General features: G+C 37.0%; 2 protein-coding genes across 9 annotated transcripts; one reads left to right on the plus strand and one right to left on the minus strand.

Moving 5' to 3' along the window:
* Positions 1–2341: 2341 nt before the first annotated feature.
* On the minus strand, positions 2342–19062 carry si:cabz01076231.1 (calcium-binding protein 2). Of its 8 annotated transcripts, none has more exons than XM_066660929.1 (13): positions 19021–19062; positions 13308–13379; positions 12988–13098; positions 12311–12397; positions 12148–12239; positions 8018–8265; positions 7074–7121; positions 5862–6006; positions 4066–4096; positions 3791–3934; positions 3228–3337; positions 2889–3036; positions 2342–2635 (listed from the first exon to the last, which is right to left on the minus strand). In XM_066660929.1, exons 7-13 carry the CDS (start codon positions 7118–7120, stop codon positions 2607–2609), a joined length of 654 nt encoding a protein of 217 aa, XP_066517026.1. In that variant the 5' UTR covers position 7121; positions 8018–8265; positions 12148–12239; positions 12311–12397; positions 12988–13098; positions 13308–13379; positions 19021–19062; the 3' UTR covers positions 2342–2606. The 8 variants fall into 8 exon arrangements, with proteins under 8 accessions (XP_066517026.1, XP_066517023.1, XP_066517025.1 ...); XM_066660926.1 differs by having other exon boundaries at positions 18990–19062; XM_066660928.1 differs by lacking the exon at positions 19021–19062 and adding an exon at positions 13514–13972.
* On the plus strand, positions 10059–17225 carry LOC136686874 (butyrophilin subfamily 1 member A1-like). The gene is made up of 9 exons (XM_066660925.1): positions 10059–10231; positions 10369–10425; positions 11111–11458; positions 11979–12272; positions 13014–13118; positions 13505–13525; positions 13987–14007; positions 14143–14184; positions 14606–17225. Exons 2-9 carry the CDS (start codon positions 10371–10373, stop codon positions 15298–15300), a joined length of 1581 nt encoding a protein of 526 aa, XP_066517022.1. The 5' UTR covers positions 10059–10231; positions 10369–10370; the 3' UTR covers positions 15301–17225.
* Positions 19063–19107: the final 45 nt, after the last annotated feature.

Here is a 19107-nt window from a genome sequence, read left to right on the forward strand (position 1 = left end):
TGTTGTTCTCTGATTGGTTGAATGACAAGCCTTAGAAAAAAAAGGCTCGGTCTTAGACGGGAACCGGCTCTCATCGTTCACTTACAAGAGCCGGCTCTTTGAACCGGTTCGTTCGGTGTTGTCTGGTAAAATGATCCAGATACATCCAGATGATGTATTATCAGAAACGATTCACTACATTCCGGAGATCAATTACCTATAATAGTGCACTGTATAGTGAGTGATGTAGGGAATAGTGAGTAGAGGGATATTTCGGACACAGCGAGATACTCACAAGGGATTATCATCAGCATACACACAGTGAGTTCACTCCCATAATTATTTAATTAATTATATATATATATTTTAATATAAAAATATTTTTTAAACATTGACACAGTTGAACCAACTTTTTTGAAAAGTGATTCCGTGTTTGAAGCATTTGAAACCTGCTTGTGCTGCCCTCTAGTGTCTAGTTTAATTTCCTACAACGACTTCCTTTCTGATTGTCATTGTTTCCTTATGAATCTTATTCACAGAAATAAACACTTATTACAAATGTACCAGTTTGAACAAAAATATTTGACATGATTCTCAATCTCAATAATAAACAAATAGCCAATAATAATAGACAATAAATAAATAGCCTATTAAATGTCAGAGGAAACCCTTGAGGGTTGTATGACACTTCTAAATTAGTGAGAGTCTAATACCTATATATTAAAAACACATTCCTGAAAAGGAATGTGTACCGGAGTGGTTCTGCCCTTTGCATGCGCACATGTTTACTTTGAGGTTACGTCAGCCGCTAGGACTCATGGTAGCAAACACATTCCGTGTAAAATGGTTAATTAAAAGTTAACAGGAAGTTTCGAACAGACTTTATAGTGGAGTTAGTAGTGGCAGTAGTGGTTAGTAGTAGACTGGTGTCTTTGCCAGCTAACTTATGTAACCGTCTCCAAAGTACTCAGCTTGTTTAGACATAAGTTTGGGCTGTAGTTGTTTTTTTCTGCATTAAAAACAAGATTCCGAGATTAAAGACAGAATTCTGAGAAAAAATCTCGGAATAATTGAGTAAAAAAGGTCTGTATAATCTCGAGAATATCAGAATATTTAGAGAAACACTGTTTGGGTGATTATTTATTATAAAATATAGACAGACGGACTCACACTCTGTGGGCCATGAGTGAATTGTGAAAGAAGCAGTCAGTGAAGTGAACAGAATTATTTATTAAACACATTCACACGACATGTCGACCCCGTCAGTGCAGCTCCTGACTGTGATGCATAAGGCTTTAGTTTATTGTACGAGTCCGAGCCGTAACGCGATGGAGCCTCGTGGGCACCGGAGTTCTACTCGCTCTGGATCCATCATTTTTGTGATCATTAATTGTATCCTGTGAAACTACATTCAGGGTTTAAATACTAATCACACTGTGGTCCTGATGTGGAAGAGAACTGAGTGTTTATTCCTGAAATCTGTACCACAGCATCACTTAAGCAATACACTGCATTTCACAGTTGCACTGTCTGCTCCATTATACACAGCGAATTATTCAGAGATTTTTTTCTCAGAATTATTCCGAGAATATTCTCAGAATTCTGACTTTAATCTTGGAATCTTGTTTTGTTTTCAACGCCGTGGCCCTAAAATTCCGTCGTAAGGGAAGAGAGCGACTTCTGTTGACCATTTGAATTCGGTGTCTTAAATAGGACCACAGATGACTGTTCTCTTTATTCATGGTGACTTTATAATTTAAAAAAACAAAAGCAAAAAAAAAAAACCTTAGCAGTATCACATGATTCCTTCAGACACACCCACAATTGGACAAGTAACTGAAGGCCAGAGAGCCTCTTCTTTAGACCAGATGAATTCGGTGTCTTAAATAGGACCACAGATGTCTGTTCTCTTCATTCATGGTGACTTTAAAAAAAAACAAAAAACAAAAAACACCTCTGAGGTATCACATGACTCCTATAGACACACCCATAATTTGACTAGCCACTCTAGGCCAGAGAGCGACCTCCTATTTAGGTCACACCAGATGGCCATTCGCCTATTAAGAATTGATGTCTCATCCCTTTATACAAGTAGGTGCTGAAAAAAAATGAATCATTATTAATCATTTAAAAGTCCCTTTACACAAATAAAGTCTGTTTTTTTTTTTTTTGGGTTATTTTGCAGGGCATTAACAAGGACAATCTATCTGTGTTTATTTCAAACTTTCTTTTGTTTAAAAAGGCAGTTGACGAAGATTTTTAAAATGTATTTATTTATTAGTAAAATGTAAAAATATACAATGTACATTATATAAACTATACATTTACAAATAATGTGAAACAAAATATACATTCACTTCTATACATATACACATAGTTTACACTGAGCCTTTTGCGCTAATCAGGAGCGCTAAACCTAGCTAGAGGAAGATGGTTTCACCTTTTGAGTCTGGGTGTCTCTCTGTGTTTCATCCTCTTGCTCTGAAGGGGTTTTTCCTTCAGCTGAAGTTGTAGGTGTAGTTTGAATATGCTTTGCTTGTAGCAGGTTCAGTTTCAGTCGGTGAATCTGTGGAGTTTTGCAGTCAGTAGTTTCTAATGAGAGCCTCTAAACAGATCCATGGTGAAGGCTACTGCACTGAAAGCATCATAACGAATTCTGCCGGACAGAGAGAGAGACAAACACATGAACGAGTAAAATAAATGTAAATAAAGCAGGTTAATCTAAGTAGTAACATAATACTTTAACACAGCTGCTATCTTCCACTCCTTTATTGATGAAACACATTAACCCGAGGCCAGATGGCATATTTGAATGTAGTAAAATCAAAACAGTACCCAGTTTATCACTTTATTTGTGGAGGCATATGTCCAGATCCTCAGTTTGAGTTATGTGTCGATAAAGTAATTACCATCAAAGTCCACAGTGCCATCTCCATTGAGGTCCATCTCCTTCAGTAGCTCCTCCAGCTCTCCTTTCTTCAGCTTCTCTCCAAGTAAAGTCTTTACTGCCTCTTTCATCTCATCTGGTGTAATCTTCCCATCCCCATCTGTATCAAACTAACTCACAAAAGAGTGCCAATTACAACCTTATTTATGACCTTAAAAATGAGGTCATTATACGTAGGAAATGTGCTCATTAGAAGCATACACATACAAGTTGTTTATCTTCTGTGGGTTTGATTAGAGTGTGTGTGTCTGATTATTGTGTTATTAAAGATATGTGTGTACAAGTTTTTATTACAGTATACCTGGTTGAAAGAGCACTTGAGCTCCTTTAGTCCAAGCATGTGTGCTGTTTCTGTCATCATTCTTGGCCCCATCAGCTCACAAAAATCATCAAAATCCATCAGACCACCCACTGCAGCAGCAACACACACACACACACACACACACACACACACACAAACAAACACATACAATAAAACATACAGATCAGACATTTGATGGCCAGTGGAGGATGATTAGAAGAATAAACATTAAACATGACTATGATTAAAAGAATAGAGTTAACAACCACATATTAGTATAAAGAATAAAGCTCAAAATATAATGCATTTGATTCTAATTATTAGTTAATTACACTCTATTTAATAATTGAAATATATATATAAAGACTCTAGTTGGTGGTAAAGTGTATAAGAAATAGACTGTGAACAAAATTATAAAATCAATAAAATAAAGAAAAAAAACTGTATTGTACATCAGAAGAACAGCACATACATTTGACTACATGCAAAATAAGCACATAGTCTATAAGCAAATAAAGAATAGAGTTAGTCAGGCCAAACCCTCACTCAGAATGGACACTCACACCTCATCTTAATCTGCTGAATGATCTCCAGCAGTTCCATCTCCGTTGGCATGTATCCCATCGTTCTCATGCACTCTGCTAGGTCTTTATAGTTCAGATACCCATCCTGATCATAATCAAACTCCTTAAAGGCCTCGGCCAGCTCTGAAACCAACACATACACCTGGTTCAGGTTTTACAGGTGCTTTACTGTTATTAAAAAAATAGTGAATGTAAATTACTAAAAGAAATGAAATGATCTGTGAAAAAGATAATTAATTACTTCAGTTACTCACCATCTAATTCTGGTTGAGACAACTCCCTCTCCTACAAACATACACAGGAAAAAACAATAATCGTGCATTTTGAGAGTGAAACTTTATTGTGGAGTTTCATGTAATTCTTAGATTACACCATTCCCAATGGGAAGAAAGCTAAAGACCTAAACCCAGGTTTTCCCTGCTCACAGTTTTTTTTTTTAACTGATCTGTCTAATGGACACTAAACTCTCACCTAATAGGTTTACACAGCTGTTTTGCACCATACACAATGTAGTTTCCAGTGACAATATGCACTAATTTATAAGCACAGACACTTATAATAACTTTTATAAAGGTAAAGACAACAAATACTATCACGGCTCTGGTGTTTTTCTTACAGTCTTATCTCCACTGTTCTGCACTGTTTACCTGGTTAATGATTATATTATTATTAGAGTTAAAGTATATATAATGTTTGTGTTGCCTACTGTATGTATCTTCTTTATTTCTTGTCTCCTGCTCTGTGTTAGATAAGTGTAATGGACAAACTGTTTCATTCCACTCTTGACATGTCTGTAGTGAGGAATCACAGTACAGCTGATTTGGATGTTTTATTTGATTATTTGTATTTCATCAAATTAATGTGTCTCTGAACTATTCACACAAACATTTCGAATATAAAAGGGTTAATTTTGAGATCCTCAATAAGTGGACTTCATCAGCTTAACAGAGTGAGAGGTGCTGTGGGTTTTGAGACCAGGAAGGTCAGATAACAGACAGAGCTTCCTGATTAAATTGGATTAAATGCACTTTTCCTCTATGTGTGTCGTCATGGCACAATTAATCTCACATATCTCACATATCTGTATTTATCAAGCTTATTCGATCAATTTTTATTCTGTATCGTGCTACTGACCTCATGCACACACACATACACACATACACACACACACACATTGGACAAGAGACATTCTGAGTGCTATAGTAAAATATAACTGCAGCATTGGGTTTTATTAACCAGTAATTAAGGACTATCACATGAAAGAGAATTTTTAAAAGGGCTCTACAGCAATGGTAGTGAAAAACTGTATACAGATAAAGGTGCAAGAGAAGAAGCTCTCTCTCTTAACATAGACCTACACAAAGCAGCATGTTAGTCTGCAGGAAAATGTCCAATACATGTTCAGTTGAGCAAATATTTGCGTGGTCGGGACCAAACACATCATAATCAGTTATGGTTTATTACTGTTCGCTAATAAATAGCACTAGTAAAACTGCTGTATAAAAGCAGTGATACACACGAGCTGGTGCTGTGACTAAATTTAAGCACAGCTGGGATATGGACCCCTCCTAATACCAGATCACAGCCAACACTGGAGGGCTAGGGACTGGATGTGGAACAGAGTTTTCTGGAACCCTGTTGTCTTCTCAGTAACTGGGATGATTATTCTTCGAACACCAGAACCTGACCTAGTGATCTGAACTCTAAACTTCGCTGACTGTAATTAGCTGAGGCACTGAGCTACGCTAACAAGCTCTTATAGGGATTAAAATCAGATTACACCTCTACTCTGTGTAGAGCACATTACATAAGCACACATACATATACACACATAAACACCCCCACACTTACACATGCTCCCAAACAAAACAAGCTGCATTTTCTCAGAACAATGAACTGGGCACACTTCAGCCTCACTGCCATTACACTGGGTCTAGTAATGCTTAGTAAATTAATTTTGTACAGTTTTTTTTTACATGAATTACATGAACAAATTAAGTGCTTTGTGTGTGTGTGTGTTTTTTTTTTTTGTGTGTGTGTGTGTGTGTACCTGTCCAAATACAGTGTTAAGAAGGTTTGTGTACACTTCTTCATTAGTCTTTTTGCCTTTTGATTTCCTTGGAGTCTCTCCAGTGGGTGTTTTGCGGAGAGCCGGCTTCAGGGCAGCTCCATCTGCTGACTGCCCTGCTTTGGCACTGAGAAAATGGAGTGTGAGAGATAGAAAAATACAGAAAGTCAGGTGACAGGGTCAGGAAGTGAGTAAAAATAATGGCATGTTTTCTAGTGTTTAGAACTGTAAATATTTGAACTCTGATTAAAAAAATTCTCCTTAAAATACAAGGGTCCTTTAATAGAAATTCACAGTGAGCTGTAATGAAGTTTACTCAAAAAATACATATAAATCAATTATTCTGGAAAAATATATGATTAAAAAAAGCCTAGTGCTTAGAAGTTAATAAAAGTGAGAATTCATTATGTATAAGAAGTAAATGAGGCAGATTCATATTGTCAAAAGAATCAAGGAAATGTTAAACACATTCATGTCCAATGACTCTATTTTGTACCATAAAGGAAGAATGCCAGAGGGCTTGTCTACAGCAGGTTTTACTACTTTCTTTCTGAGCTTAACTTGTGTGTAATTATATATATGAGATGACAGCATATAAACACCACTACAGTCATAATTACTAGTGGATAACAGTCTTATAACAGCCTTTCCTCAGTGAGAAATCTGTCATGAATAAAGCTGTGATAGTCACTTAGGGTTTAATAGTAAACTGGGTGCTGTTTAACTTTTCAGAGACTTGTAAAATAAAATTGATGTGTTATATTAATCCATTTGTGCAAAAACATAAATGAGCAAGACACATGGATAACACACACACACACAAACGTTATATATATATGAATAAAGAAATAAAGAGGTCCTTCATCAGCTGGGTAAACCAGTTGCTTTTGAAGCTCTGGGAGAGGGGGTCACCAATCTTATCCAGAAAGGGCTGGTGTTGCTGCAGTTCTCTAATTAAGTAGAAGCACCTTTGATTCTACTCTATAAATCAACAAGACGTTTTAAACGGTTATACTCCTTCACGGCTGGAATGAAAACCTGCAGGAATAAGACTCCAGGAGGTACAAGAAGCGCTTTGATTGCACAGGTTATGAATAGACCTCCTCCAAAATGCTCTGTTTTTTGACAAGTTCATGCTACGTTAAAATTTTACAAATTTGTAAAAAAAAAAAAAAAAGCAGAGATTTTCTTTACCTATCAGCAGAATGTGTTTTCTGTGTAGAGGGTGCCTTCTGTGCCATTCTAAGGAGAGAGGGGAGAGATACGAAAAAACATATATGTATATATATAGAGAGAGATGTGAAGCAATTATGGATTTTTAGTTATATGTGTTTTAACGTGCTGCTAAACTGCAAATACAGAGGTAGAGGTTTAATGCGGTTTTACAGGAATCAGACAGAGAAAACTACATTTGACAGGACTGAGAAAAACAATGTCAACATGTCTGTAAAATTTGTAAAGATCTGTAAAAACAAATCTTTTTGTTTTTATTTATTTTCAACACTCAACAAGTCAATGGATCTGGGTGCAAATAAAATTTGCACATTGTTTCAGATGTTGAACATAATGTTTTCAAATAGAGACTCAGCACTTGTTCTGTTATAAGTTCATGAAAATATAAATATGTTTGTTTTTTAAGGAGAAGACGTTATTACCCAACCAACACATATATGTGGGGCCTATGTGAGTACACCACCTGAGTCCCAGCTAATTTTGTTTAAGCAATAAATGTTGGCCCAATTATATATACACTCTGGACCCACACTGAAAAATATGGCTCCTTGGATTTACTTAAGTATTTTTTAAAATCAAAGGGTTGCATGAAATTAAATCATTTACATTCAGATATGAAATGTGAGAATGAGTATGTTACTGTAATTATATCTCTGGATGAAGAGAGTATCGTTTTTTTTCAGTGCATGTTGGCCCTGAATATTGACAGTAACTGGGCTGCCCACATTTATCCAATTTATTCAAGTGGGCCCCATTAAACTGTGCTGGGTAAGCACCCTTAAAAGCACAGAGACATAGATAAATACCAGGCACAAAAACATAGATAAAGTAACAGGTGTTATTACAAATTCAACTACAAAGTAAAACAACCAATTAAATCCCCATTCTGCCCCACTGTACCCTACCTTTACACTGTAGAACAGGCCTCAGAAGTGAGGGATGTGAGATAAGGGAGTGAATAAGCACTCCTCTTTCACTAGCACTCCAACAAACACTGTATGAATTCGACCGTCCAGACCTTTCCTCTTCCAGTCTTACACTCTTTTGTTCTCCTTCTCTCCTCTCCTCTTCCCTCACTCCCTCCATCCGTCTGAAGACTAAGAGGTGATTATCTGGCTAAATGTGGTCAGATTATCCTCAGGAACGTGCCGCTCTGTGTGACCAGATCAAAGCTCACATTCACGCCAATGAAAAACTTTCACGAGTTATTGATAAATACAGGTTATCTTTCAGAAGAGATTTCTGAGGAGAAAAGACACATCCACTTGCAGAAGAAAAAGAATATCAAAAAAATACATGATTACATGAATATTTATTTTATCCTCATCAGAAAATAAATTTAGCCCACACTGAGGAAAGAAAATGGACACACACACACACACACACACACACACACACACAAAAGAGAGAATTAACAAAGATGATGCTGATGATTCTCAGAAAATAAGCTGACCATAAGCTGACCATATTAGGTTTGGGTTTGGGTTTGCTCAGACAGGGAGACAGAGGAAATGTGAAACCAAATTCTGACTCTGAACTTTAGAGGTATGTCTCCTAAAAATATTAGAAAATTTAAATAAGCCAATAAATATTTCCAACAAAAACAGATCAGGAAATGCTTAATAAAACATCCATCCATCCATCCATTATCTGTAACCGCTTATCCAATTTAGGGTCGCGGGGGGTCCAGAGCCTACCTGGAATCATCGGGCGCAAGGCGGGAATACACCCTGGAGGGGACGCCAGTCCTTCACAGGGCAACACAGACACACACACATTCACTCACACACTCACACCTACGGACACTTTCGAGTCGCCAATCCACCTACCAACGTGTGGTTTTTTTGGACTGTGGGAGGAAACCGGAGCACCCGGAGGAAACCCACGCGGACACGGGGAGAACACACCAACTCCTCACAGACAGTCACCCGGAGGAAACCCACGCAGACACAGGGAGAACACACCACACTCCTCACAGACAGTCACCCGGAGCGGGAATCGAACCCACAACCTCCAGGTTCCTGGAGCTGTGTTTAATAAAACATGTGTAACATATTATATATGACTACTATAACATTTACATTGATTTTTTCCTGAAGTGCATAACATACTTACTAAGTATAGAAATGAAAATGAATAAAATTGGAATATTAAACTCAGTTAAAACAAACAAACAAACACTAATGGGTTTTGTTATCATTTTTTGTGAGATCTAAGATATTTTGAATGAAGCAAATCAACCAAAATGCCCAGAAGTTGAGGATTTGTGAAAAATGGCTTAAATGCTTTTTAACTGTAGATAGCGAATGGTGCCCTCGTACATGTGCCACAAATACATAGCCCTCACACTCTTATCGGTAAGAGCACAAAGAAACGATTATCTATAAAATTGCCGTAATTAAAGGAGGCATGGGTAAATTCTCGGCGGCTGGACAGCAATGGGGTGATTATTCGTATTTTCTCTTCCACCTTAAATGGTGCAGTAGTTGCATCCTGTCGCCGCTAGATGGCAAAGTACGAACACAACTTCCATACCATGGAAAAATACACGTTTAGCTTCAGAATGTTTATAGTCTGTTATATTGTATCTTCAGTGAGCCTTTCAGACACGTTAAAAATAAAGAAATAATATCCGAAGAATGAAGCTAAACGTGTATTTTTCCAAGGTATGGAAGTTGTGTTCGTACTTTGCCATCTAGCGGCGACAGAATGCAACTACTGCACCATTTAAGGTGGAAGAGAAAATACGAAAAAGAAACTGGAGAATAAGTAGACAACTTCAGCGTCGTCTGTGTTGTAAACTCCACTCTTAAAACCGTTCTTCATCCTGAAATCTTAAAGCTATACAAGCGTCGTTTTCCCACAGTGATAAAAAAAACCAGACTTATTTTTTTACTGTCATTCTAACATCAACCTCCGAAGCCTCGCCCCCACTGTTACAAAGTGAAAGTGAAAAGGGCCTGAGCTGTTTCAGTGTCTGTATTTCTGTGTTTTTGCTATAAATCTGACGGAGATTTCGGCTTAAAATCTGTACGAGCCCTAATCGTCTAAAAGGAATCCCGGAGGTAGGATCGATAACCTGCTGTCAATAACCTTGTCAGAAATCTGGGAACAGAACGGTAGGTCTGCTAACCGCACTGCTCTTAACAATAAAAACGGATGAGTGGAAAACCTTATACTGATTGACTTTATATACAGTGTAATGAATTTATATGCACTATATACTGCACTATATTTGCTCTCTGTGTTTGTGCAGAAATGTTCACGTCTCTGCTTGTGCTTTTGTTGTGGGCTGAGCTTCCACAGAGGTCAGGTAAGCGAATTTTACACATTTTAAAAATCACACTTCTCGTGTAAAGGTTTTTTTCTTATAAGAAGAAGAAGAACTACTACTTAATTAATCCTCTTAAGGAGACTGAGTCTCTTCATTTAACCCATCAATTTAGTGAACACACACACACACACACTAGTGAGTGACTTTATCTTATCCCATTTACACACTAGGAGCATTGAGCACCCACCAAGGGCCCTGGTAGGATTTGGGGATTGGGTGCCATGCTCAAAGGCTATTCAGCCATGGATATTAAGGGAAGGCACGAGTCCCACCCACACCCCCTCCTTGGCATGCTTCACCAAAATAACATGAGACAAAACTGAAACTGAGAGAGGGACAGAGAGAGATATTTCTCCTGCCCGTCCTGGAGACTGATTTGACAACATCCTGTCCCAAGCCTGCTTCTCTTAAGGCCATGACTACCCCCTAATGAGTGAATTCAGCTCTTTTACGCTGCACCAACTCTGGGTGCTGACGTTCAGTTGTGCAGTCTCTAATTAGAATAGCAGGAAACTAACAGAAAGCTGTAGAGCAGCTGGATATGAGCCATGCAATGCTCAGTGCCATGCATGGGCTAGTGGTAAAGCCTTCCAGTATTGGGTTGAGCAGAGAAACTGTGTTAGAATTTGAGCTGATAGTAAACCCAATGATCTTTGTTCCTCAGATGCCTTTACTGTGAAATCTGGTGGGGTGATCACTGGGACGGTCGGTTCCTCCGTGGTTCTCCCCTGTTGGCTCGATCCTCCACTGGACGTAACAGCTTTGGAGGTGCGTTGGTACCGTAAAGCTATCGCTAACACAATTCTGTTGTATGAGAACCAGAAGATATCACAAGCTGGGAAATATATCAACCGGAGTTCTCTGACCATTCGAGAGCCTTCATCTGCTGGACTGAAAGTTGGAGACATATCCCTAAAGCTAGAGAACTTGAATTTATTAGATGAGGGGACATTTACCTGCTTCGTGACTGGAGCCACTTATGGTGCCAGTGATGTGACCCTTAATTTAACCGGTGAGTAGAAACATACTCCAGTTTCACTGTTCACAGTACACACTTTGCACAACACAGTACACAAGAGTTGAGCCAGCAGTTAAGCAGTGAATAACAATATAGCAGCTATTTCCATTCTTTAGTATCGCTGCTTGCTCGTCCAGGTTTAGCAATGAAGAGAAAGTTTTGCAGCATGAGCTTGTGTTTAAATGGAGAAATACAGTCTAATAAACTGAAGAAATGCAATGCTATGCCTCAGCATTGGGCTGTAAAGCAAAGAAAGTATTCTCTGGTGTGAGCTCCATCCAGTATATTTCGAACCAGTTGGAGCAGTGTTTGTGTTCTACAATTAATCATCTAATATTAGTAACTGACATTAAAACCTTCCTAGAGTAGTCAAAGAGAAACAAACACATGATTGTTGTGAGCAGATTTTGGCCACAAAATGTAGTCCATAACTTGTAAATTAACTCTCTCTCTCTCTCTCTCTCTCTCTCTCTCTCTCTCTCACACCATCAATCTGTCTCCCTCTCTCTCTCAGCTTTAGGTTTGTCTCCTGTTATTTCAGTGGAGCAGGACAATGATTTGCTGAATGTTAGTTGTCGAACCTGTGGCTGGTTTCCTCAGCCTCGTGTGGACTGGAGTTTCGACAAAAAGCCCACCCTTCTCTCCCAGGGTGTTGTGTATACTCCAGATAAGAATAAACTGACCTGTGTCCACAGCTGGGTGCGAGTCTCTCCATCAGAGGTCGGCCAGGCCTCCTGCTCACTCTCTGTCCCTGCAGCAGAACAGAAGGACAGCACTGTGGACATTCGTGCCATTGCTCGTTTGGCAGGTTAGAAAACATTAAATATATAATAAAATTATACATACATAATAAAACCTTTGTGTGTTGCCCTGCAAAGGAATGGCGTCCTGTATGGGGTGTGTTCTCATATTGTGCCAGTGATTCTGAGTGGGCTCCAGAATATAAAATAATGGTTGAATATAAATTATATATAAAATAATGGATACATAATTAAATCATCTCATGTTCAGTTACTGTTGTATACTACATGTCCAAGCATGCATTGTGGGCACATGTATAAACACATAATGAAGAATCAGCTCATAACATGACATGAAATGGCACATTCTGGAGTAGCTGCTAACAAGTTCACAGGTGAACATGCTCAGTACCATGCTCAGTAGTTTTAGCTAGAGGGATATAAATTCTTGCAATATTCTGGATCACAAACATCACTCCAACACATCTTGAAGGTATTAGATAAAGCTCCATAACTCAGGAGAACACTGCACATGTTTCATTGCTCCTCAGCCCAGTGCTGGGGGCTTTTTTCCTCTCTAACCCACATTTAGCATTTACCCTAGGCTCATGTGCAGATGGTTTAAGCATTTCTATAGAAAGTATACACACTGTGTCTACACTGGGTTCAGTTTAAACAGCTGAGTAGTTCACACATTAATATGGCTGTGTACAAACATTTGGACATAGACCTACTCATTTAACTCTTTTAAAATGCTTTTAACTCTGTTTAAATCTGCTCCACCTCATGTTTTTGTAATGACCTTGCAGAGGACACGGGTGCTGGAGTCTGGAAGACACTCTTTGCTGTGGCATTGACAGCTGTTTTGGCGATAATCTGTGCTGGTGTCTTCTTCTACAGGAAATTTAAAAGAGGTGAAATCAGCTTTCAGACACAGTTTATAGATGGTTTAAACAAACAAAAATTGTATTTTGTATGCTAATTGAACAGTCAATATTTATGTTATAATTTTAGGACCAAAGCTAGCTAATTATTTTATGAAAGTGATTTCACATTTTACAAGTTTCTATCAAGTGCAGCTATAAGTGTAGAGTGTAGTTTACCAGTTTATGCTCATGGATGAGTCCCCTACATGGAGATGGCCTTTTGGTTTAGTGCAGAATCTGTAATACACACTGGCCTCCAGGTCAGCGTAATAATTTTTATAACATCGAGAAGAATCATTGGAAAAAATAATGACAAAAATGTATGTTACTGTGTTCTGTTTTTGAGTGTTCATACTGGTGCTTCTGTGTTGCAGAATACACACCAGTTCCTAAAGGTAAAGTACATCTTCACTTATATTCTTGTTTTGAGGTTATTTTTCCAGGTTTTGTATAAGAATTAAACATTCTTTATCCTACATGTAAATGCAAAGAGAGAGTTATACAAAACATGTATTTCATGTACATGTACAGGTTGTCTATTTTATATGTAAAATGCCAAGACATACTTTTTCTTTTTTTTTTAGATGTATTTCCCCATTATAATATCACAATAATTCATTCATAATCTGAAACCACTGATCCAGTTCAGGGTCGTGGTGGGTCTGCATTTGCATTAAGTGCAAATAAAAATGATGTTTTTCATCAAAAAACAAGTGTACAAGTGTACAAATCTTAGGGGATTTTATTTCACCCAGTATTTATAGCCATCTATAAGCATGGTTAGAAACTCAAGCAGTATACCTTTTTTACTCGTGTAGTGTTATTTACTAGAATTGTGATTGTTTTGTCCTTTCAGATGAAGAAGCTCAAAATACAGGTAAGAAATACTCTATTCAAGATTATTTTAAATTAATTCTCTTTTAAAGGTTTACTGTTAGTGTTTATGTGAAGTTTATATTAATCCCCTATTATATCTTATTTGGTTCATTTGAATCACTGAATTTATTTTCAGGTTCTGGAACTATAAACATGGAGGAGCTTAAAAAAGATGCAGGTATTAATCTGAATTTACTTCTTCATCAGTGTATTTGGAAATGTTAGAATAAACTCCAAGACTTTTCATAATTCCCTCATAATTTAGTGTGAGCTGTAAAAAAGTGATAGAGACATGTTTTGTTTTGAACTGGCTGAGTGTAGAGAAACTTGTTCATGTTTTAATTTGGTTTTAAATAGAACCATGTGTGTCCACGTCTACAAAACAACCTCTCCAAAATCACTAGTGATCTCCACAAGTCTAAAAAGATTTATATGGAATGATGATGGAAATGACAGTGGATCTATCTCATAAATCAAAACACTGCCAACCTTTTGCTTATATCTCAGCAATTTCATTATTTTGGAAAATGAAAAGTTAAACAAATCCTCTGTACTTACTGAACCTGTGTCACTGCTTTAATTCCTCTTTCTCTTCACAGTGAGAATCACATTAAATCTCACAAATGTCAGTCCATATTTAAAGCTTACTCCTGACGGCAGCAGAATAAGAGACAACTTTCCGGAGAACTACAAAGTACATGGTTTTCCTTACACTTTATGTATCTGTGGAGTAAATAAATTCACCAGTGGTCGTGCATATTGGGAGGTGGGATTAAAGTTAGCTGACATACAGACCAAAGAATCATGGCTTATAGGAGTCACTACTGATCCAAATTTATCACAGTTATCTAACAATAAAACAGACCTTACTCCTTCAAAAGGTTTTTGGTTTCTTTGCTCAGACGGGGAGAATGGTTTCCACGTCAATACAGAACCTGAGATTTGTTTCTCAGTAGATCCAAGACCAGAGACTGTTGGAGTTTTGCTTGACTATGAGAAAGGAGAACTTTCATTTTATAATGCTAAAGAGGGTCTCAAGCTTTTCACTATGAAAACAAGATTCCAGGGAGCAATTGTGCCTCTGTTTAACCCAGGAATAGGAGACAAGGCTCCTCTTACAATCAATAGCAACATTAACACAGTCATACAGGGTAACAGTCCCCAAAATCCCAAAAGTCCTCAACCTCAAGCTGATAACTCAGGACAGGAAAACAGTCCCCCCAATCCTACAGAGAGTGCTAGTGTTGAAGACAATACCACAACACAGGAAAACAATGCTAGCCAATCTGCATAGAGCCCAAATGCTCAAGCTAAAGATCTAAAGCCAGTTGTGTAGGCGGGAATATATTTTTGAGGAGGCTTATGAACAAGTGTTAAAGCCCTCAAAATAGATGAGGGTTAATTTTCCCAAATACCCTGCACTGTCAAGACATCAGGCTACAGCCTATTGCTGACATCAATGCAGTCATCATACAATAACCAGACAGTACATTTCAACGAGAATGCAGGATGCACATTAACTTCCACTCAATGTAATGAATGTGCTCACAAACAACAGGCCCAACTTTTGTCCAAGCAATAAATGAGGTGCTAAAAATAAGAAAAGCAACACTAGCAAACTTAAACTTAAAAGCCTGAACTACACAACCTATGCTATGGCAGTCATTATAAATACATATAGACCATTGATATCATACCTCTGATAACTTACAGCATTGAAGAAGAATTTTACTTTGACATTGGTTTTGCAAAATATCACTTTTACAGCACCTTTGTAATACAAATGTCTCACAAATTACCTTTCATTGTACTGGCCTTGCGGAATGGAGGTGCTGTTGAGAACACCACTAAGACATTGGGGACTGGTCTTATTGCATTGGGATTTCAATTATTGATAAAGTAAGATCATAAGCTAGTGTATTCATCAGGACAGCTAACCACTATAGAGCTCTATAGAGCAATTTTTTATATATATTTTTGTATTTTATTCATTAATTATTCCGTGAAGATTTGGTTGTCACAATCACATTTAAATTATCCCACTCCTGTCATATCTTGGATTCCCTTGAAAATGTTAATATAAAATCTTTTAATTTAATTTAAGCACCTTTGCAACAATCAACACAAGATTAGTCAATTTTTCACAATAATTAAATTATGTTTAGTATTGTACTCTGTTGATACTTCAGACATATTCACCCAGTTTGAAAAAGCTGTACGTACTATTTAAGATTCGATTGAGATCCTATAGTGCTTTTAAAAAAGGATAACGATTAAATTAATTACAGAGTTGGGATTTTTTGGGGAAATTTGATGAACAATTGTGGAATAATCTCTAGACTTGGAATGTAAAGATACACTATTATTATTATCAGTGTATGTGTTTTTGTTTTAAAATTAGAATGGATTGTATTTTATTTGGATCATTTTCTTATAGACAGCATGTAAGTATTAAACCATTTTCCACATTAATAAAATGTGCATATTACAGTACTGTGTAAAGGTCAGAGATCACCCTTCATTTATTTAATATCCCGATAATGGAACAATTAAGATAATTTTGAGGAGATTAAGTAAAAGATCATTCAAATCCAGACCTTAAATTTCCTGAATGTGGTGGGATTTGTTTTTAATTATGAGAAGCAAAGTGCAACCCACTGAATTCTGGAGGTGTTTCTGCAGATAATTAAAAAAAACTGAAAGTGTTCAGTTGTTCTGAAAAACTAAAAATAACCTGAAATAAGGGCAAAATTGGCAACGGTTCTGTTGAGGCTTCTGTATAATTTTCTGTTAAATATGTTTTTTTTTTTGATGATGAAATGAAAACTGACTAAATGAAGGGTGGGTCACTATCTTGAACTGTACAAAATAATTTTGATACAAAATGGCTTGTAATCCCTCATGCTACATATTCAGGCACTACACTACAGGAAGAGATTCATTCTACGGTGTACTTGATAAAACAATGTACAAAAATAAAAGCTGACATGTAACACTGCAATTTTAATTTAGTCTTTCTAATAGTCTGTGTTAAGGCCACTATATAGTGTGTTTTATTTAAAAAAGGAATTCACTTTTGCTATTCTGTGTGTGCTTAAAAACATGAAACTTCATTACTGTATGTTTTTTTTTTAAGTTTAACATTTTAAGTTAATTTTATTGTGAACAATATAAGCTTTTTTGGTAATCATATTGTGCTTTGTATACATTTAACATTTTTCATGCACTTCTAAATAAACTTTGTACAAATTGTTTACTTGGTGTACCAGTAAATGTTTGTTATATTAAATGTTAATTATTCAGTTCATGTGTTTGTACATCCAGCCCTGAAAGGCCCTCTTGCTGACACTTGCCATTGAGCTGATGTGCAGCTGTTCCACAGTTTGCCTTTTCTGTTAAGGTTATATAAAGCTAAAAATATATACAGCTACACCCTGTTTAAAAAATGTTTTACGGTTCAAATATTGCAGCCTAAAAAAGATATTGCAGTTTAAAAAAATGACTGACTTCAAGCACATATTTTAAATGCTTATTAAAAAAAAGCACTGCTGTGTCTGATCCACTCATACCACCATAACACACACTAACACACCACCACCACTTCAGTGTCACTACAGCGCTGAGAATGATACACCACCCAAGTCATACCTCCTCTGTGGTGGTGCTGTGGGGGTCCTGACCATTGAAGAACAGGGTGAAAGGAGGAACAGCAGTGAGTGTAGAAACAAGTGGGTGTTTACGGTTTACCAATGAACAGGGTGATAGGAGGTTATGTATACACACAAATGGACTATAATCCATAATTATTAAACTTAAAAAGTGTTCCTGTGTGGTCAGTGGAACTCAGAGGACAGTGCACAATAAACCTGTTGAGGCACAACGGAGGCACCTTGATGCACTTGAATTCACTGTGTGACTACAAATTTCGGACATGTATATTATAACTACACTACAGCTACACGAACAAATGTTTGCCACAAAAATAAATGTGTTATTACGTGATAGCACCGCCTAATGACGTAAAACGTATATTACAAGATTATTCAACTGGTTAAAAGAAGCTTGGGTAGTTTGAAAGCGTTTATTTGAACCTGTCTACTCTGGGGTAACAAAAAGGGTAATACTCGTATTAGATGTTTATTTCGACATTTTACTTAGCGTAAAGTGATATTATATTCATTTAAATATTTAGATCAGTACTCATTTTAGTTCAGTTTTAATTAGTGCACCCTGTAATGGTCAATATTAGATATGACCTGAGGTGTTGATATTAATTTTAGCCCGGTTTGCAACATGTTACTCTGGACCAATCGCTATAGGAAAAAGTCTGCGTTGTTTTTTACCACCTTTGGTTTACTTTGAGTTAAAATTATTACTCGTTTGAATTAAAGTTTATCTAGGCTTATATTTATTTTCACTGACGATGGAGTAAATATGGTTATATTAGCTCAGTTTAAACAAGTTTACTCTGATGTAAATGTGGTAGCGCTAGTTACTTTAGTTGTATGACCTCTTTACTCTGAGGTAATAGTGTTCGTGTAGCTAGCGGCTAATAACGAATGGTTAATAATCAATTTACTAAAATATTTTAAAAGACATTGCCTCCTAGACCGCTATTACTATTTTTTTTCATTTCCATTTCCTTTAAGGTTAGCAAATTCCTTCAGAATCTTACCTATAATCAATTTTTCATGATCTGATTTGTAGTCTAAATTAGCATTTTAGCTAGCTAAGCTACTAGGCCGTTAGATGTTGCCCAAACGTTAACGTTTAGTCTTAAATTTAAGCATTTCTCTGCTAATTTCTTCAAATTCTAAAATAAAATAAAACAATACGGTGTTGCAGTTCATATTGCTGCATATATTAAACATTTTGCACTAACAGTGTATTGAATTGTTTAAACATTTTTACTTTTTTTTCAGCTAATACCACATATTGCAGCATACTTTAACATTGTTTAAAAATCAGACTTAAAGCACATACACTCAGGCACTTGTGTCTGATCCACTCGTACCAGAACAACACACACCACCACTCTGTCACTGCAGTTGAGAACTCTGCGGTGATGCTCTTGGGGACCATTGAGGAACAGGGGGAGGGC

Source organism: Hoplias malabaricus, chromosome 2, assembly GCF_029633855.1.
Source record: "Hoplias malabaricus isolate fHopMal1 chromosome 2, fHopMal1.hap1, whole genome shotgun sequence".
NCBI lineage: Eukaryota > Metazoa > Chordata > Actinopteri > Characiformes > Erythrinidae > Hoplias > Hoplias malabaricus.

Excerpts from the sequence above, each read along its gene's own strand:
- LOC136686874 (XM_066660925.1), top strand. The coding sequence starts at position 10,371 with ATGTTCACGTCTCTGCTTGTGCTTTTGTTGTGGGCTGAGCTTCCACAG. Across the intron at positions 13,119-13,504 it reads CTACAGGAAATTTAAAAGAG|AATACACACCAGTTCCTAAA; the intron begins GTGAAATCAGCT and ends TCTGTGTTGCAG. Across the intron at positions 14,185-14,605 it reads GGAGCTTAAAAAAGATGCAG|TGAGAATCACATTAAATCTC; the intron begins GTATTAATCTGA and ends TTCTCTTCACAG.
- si:cabz01076231.1 (XM_066660929.1), bottom strand. The coding sequence starts at position 7,120 with ATGGCACAGAAGGCACCCTCTACACAGAAAACACATTCTGCTGATAG. Across the intron at positions 3,037-3,227 it reads TCAAGTGCTCTTTCAACCAG|TTTGATACAGATGGGGATGG; the intron begins GTATACTGTAAT and ends TTTGTGAGTTAG. Across the intron at positions 2,636-2,888 it reads TGGCACTGTGGACTTTGATG|AATTCGTTATGATGCTTTCA; the intron begins GTAATTACTTTA and ends TCTGTCCGGCAG.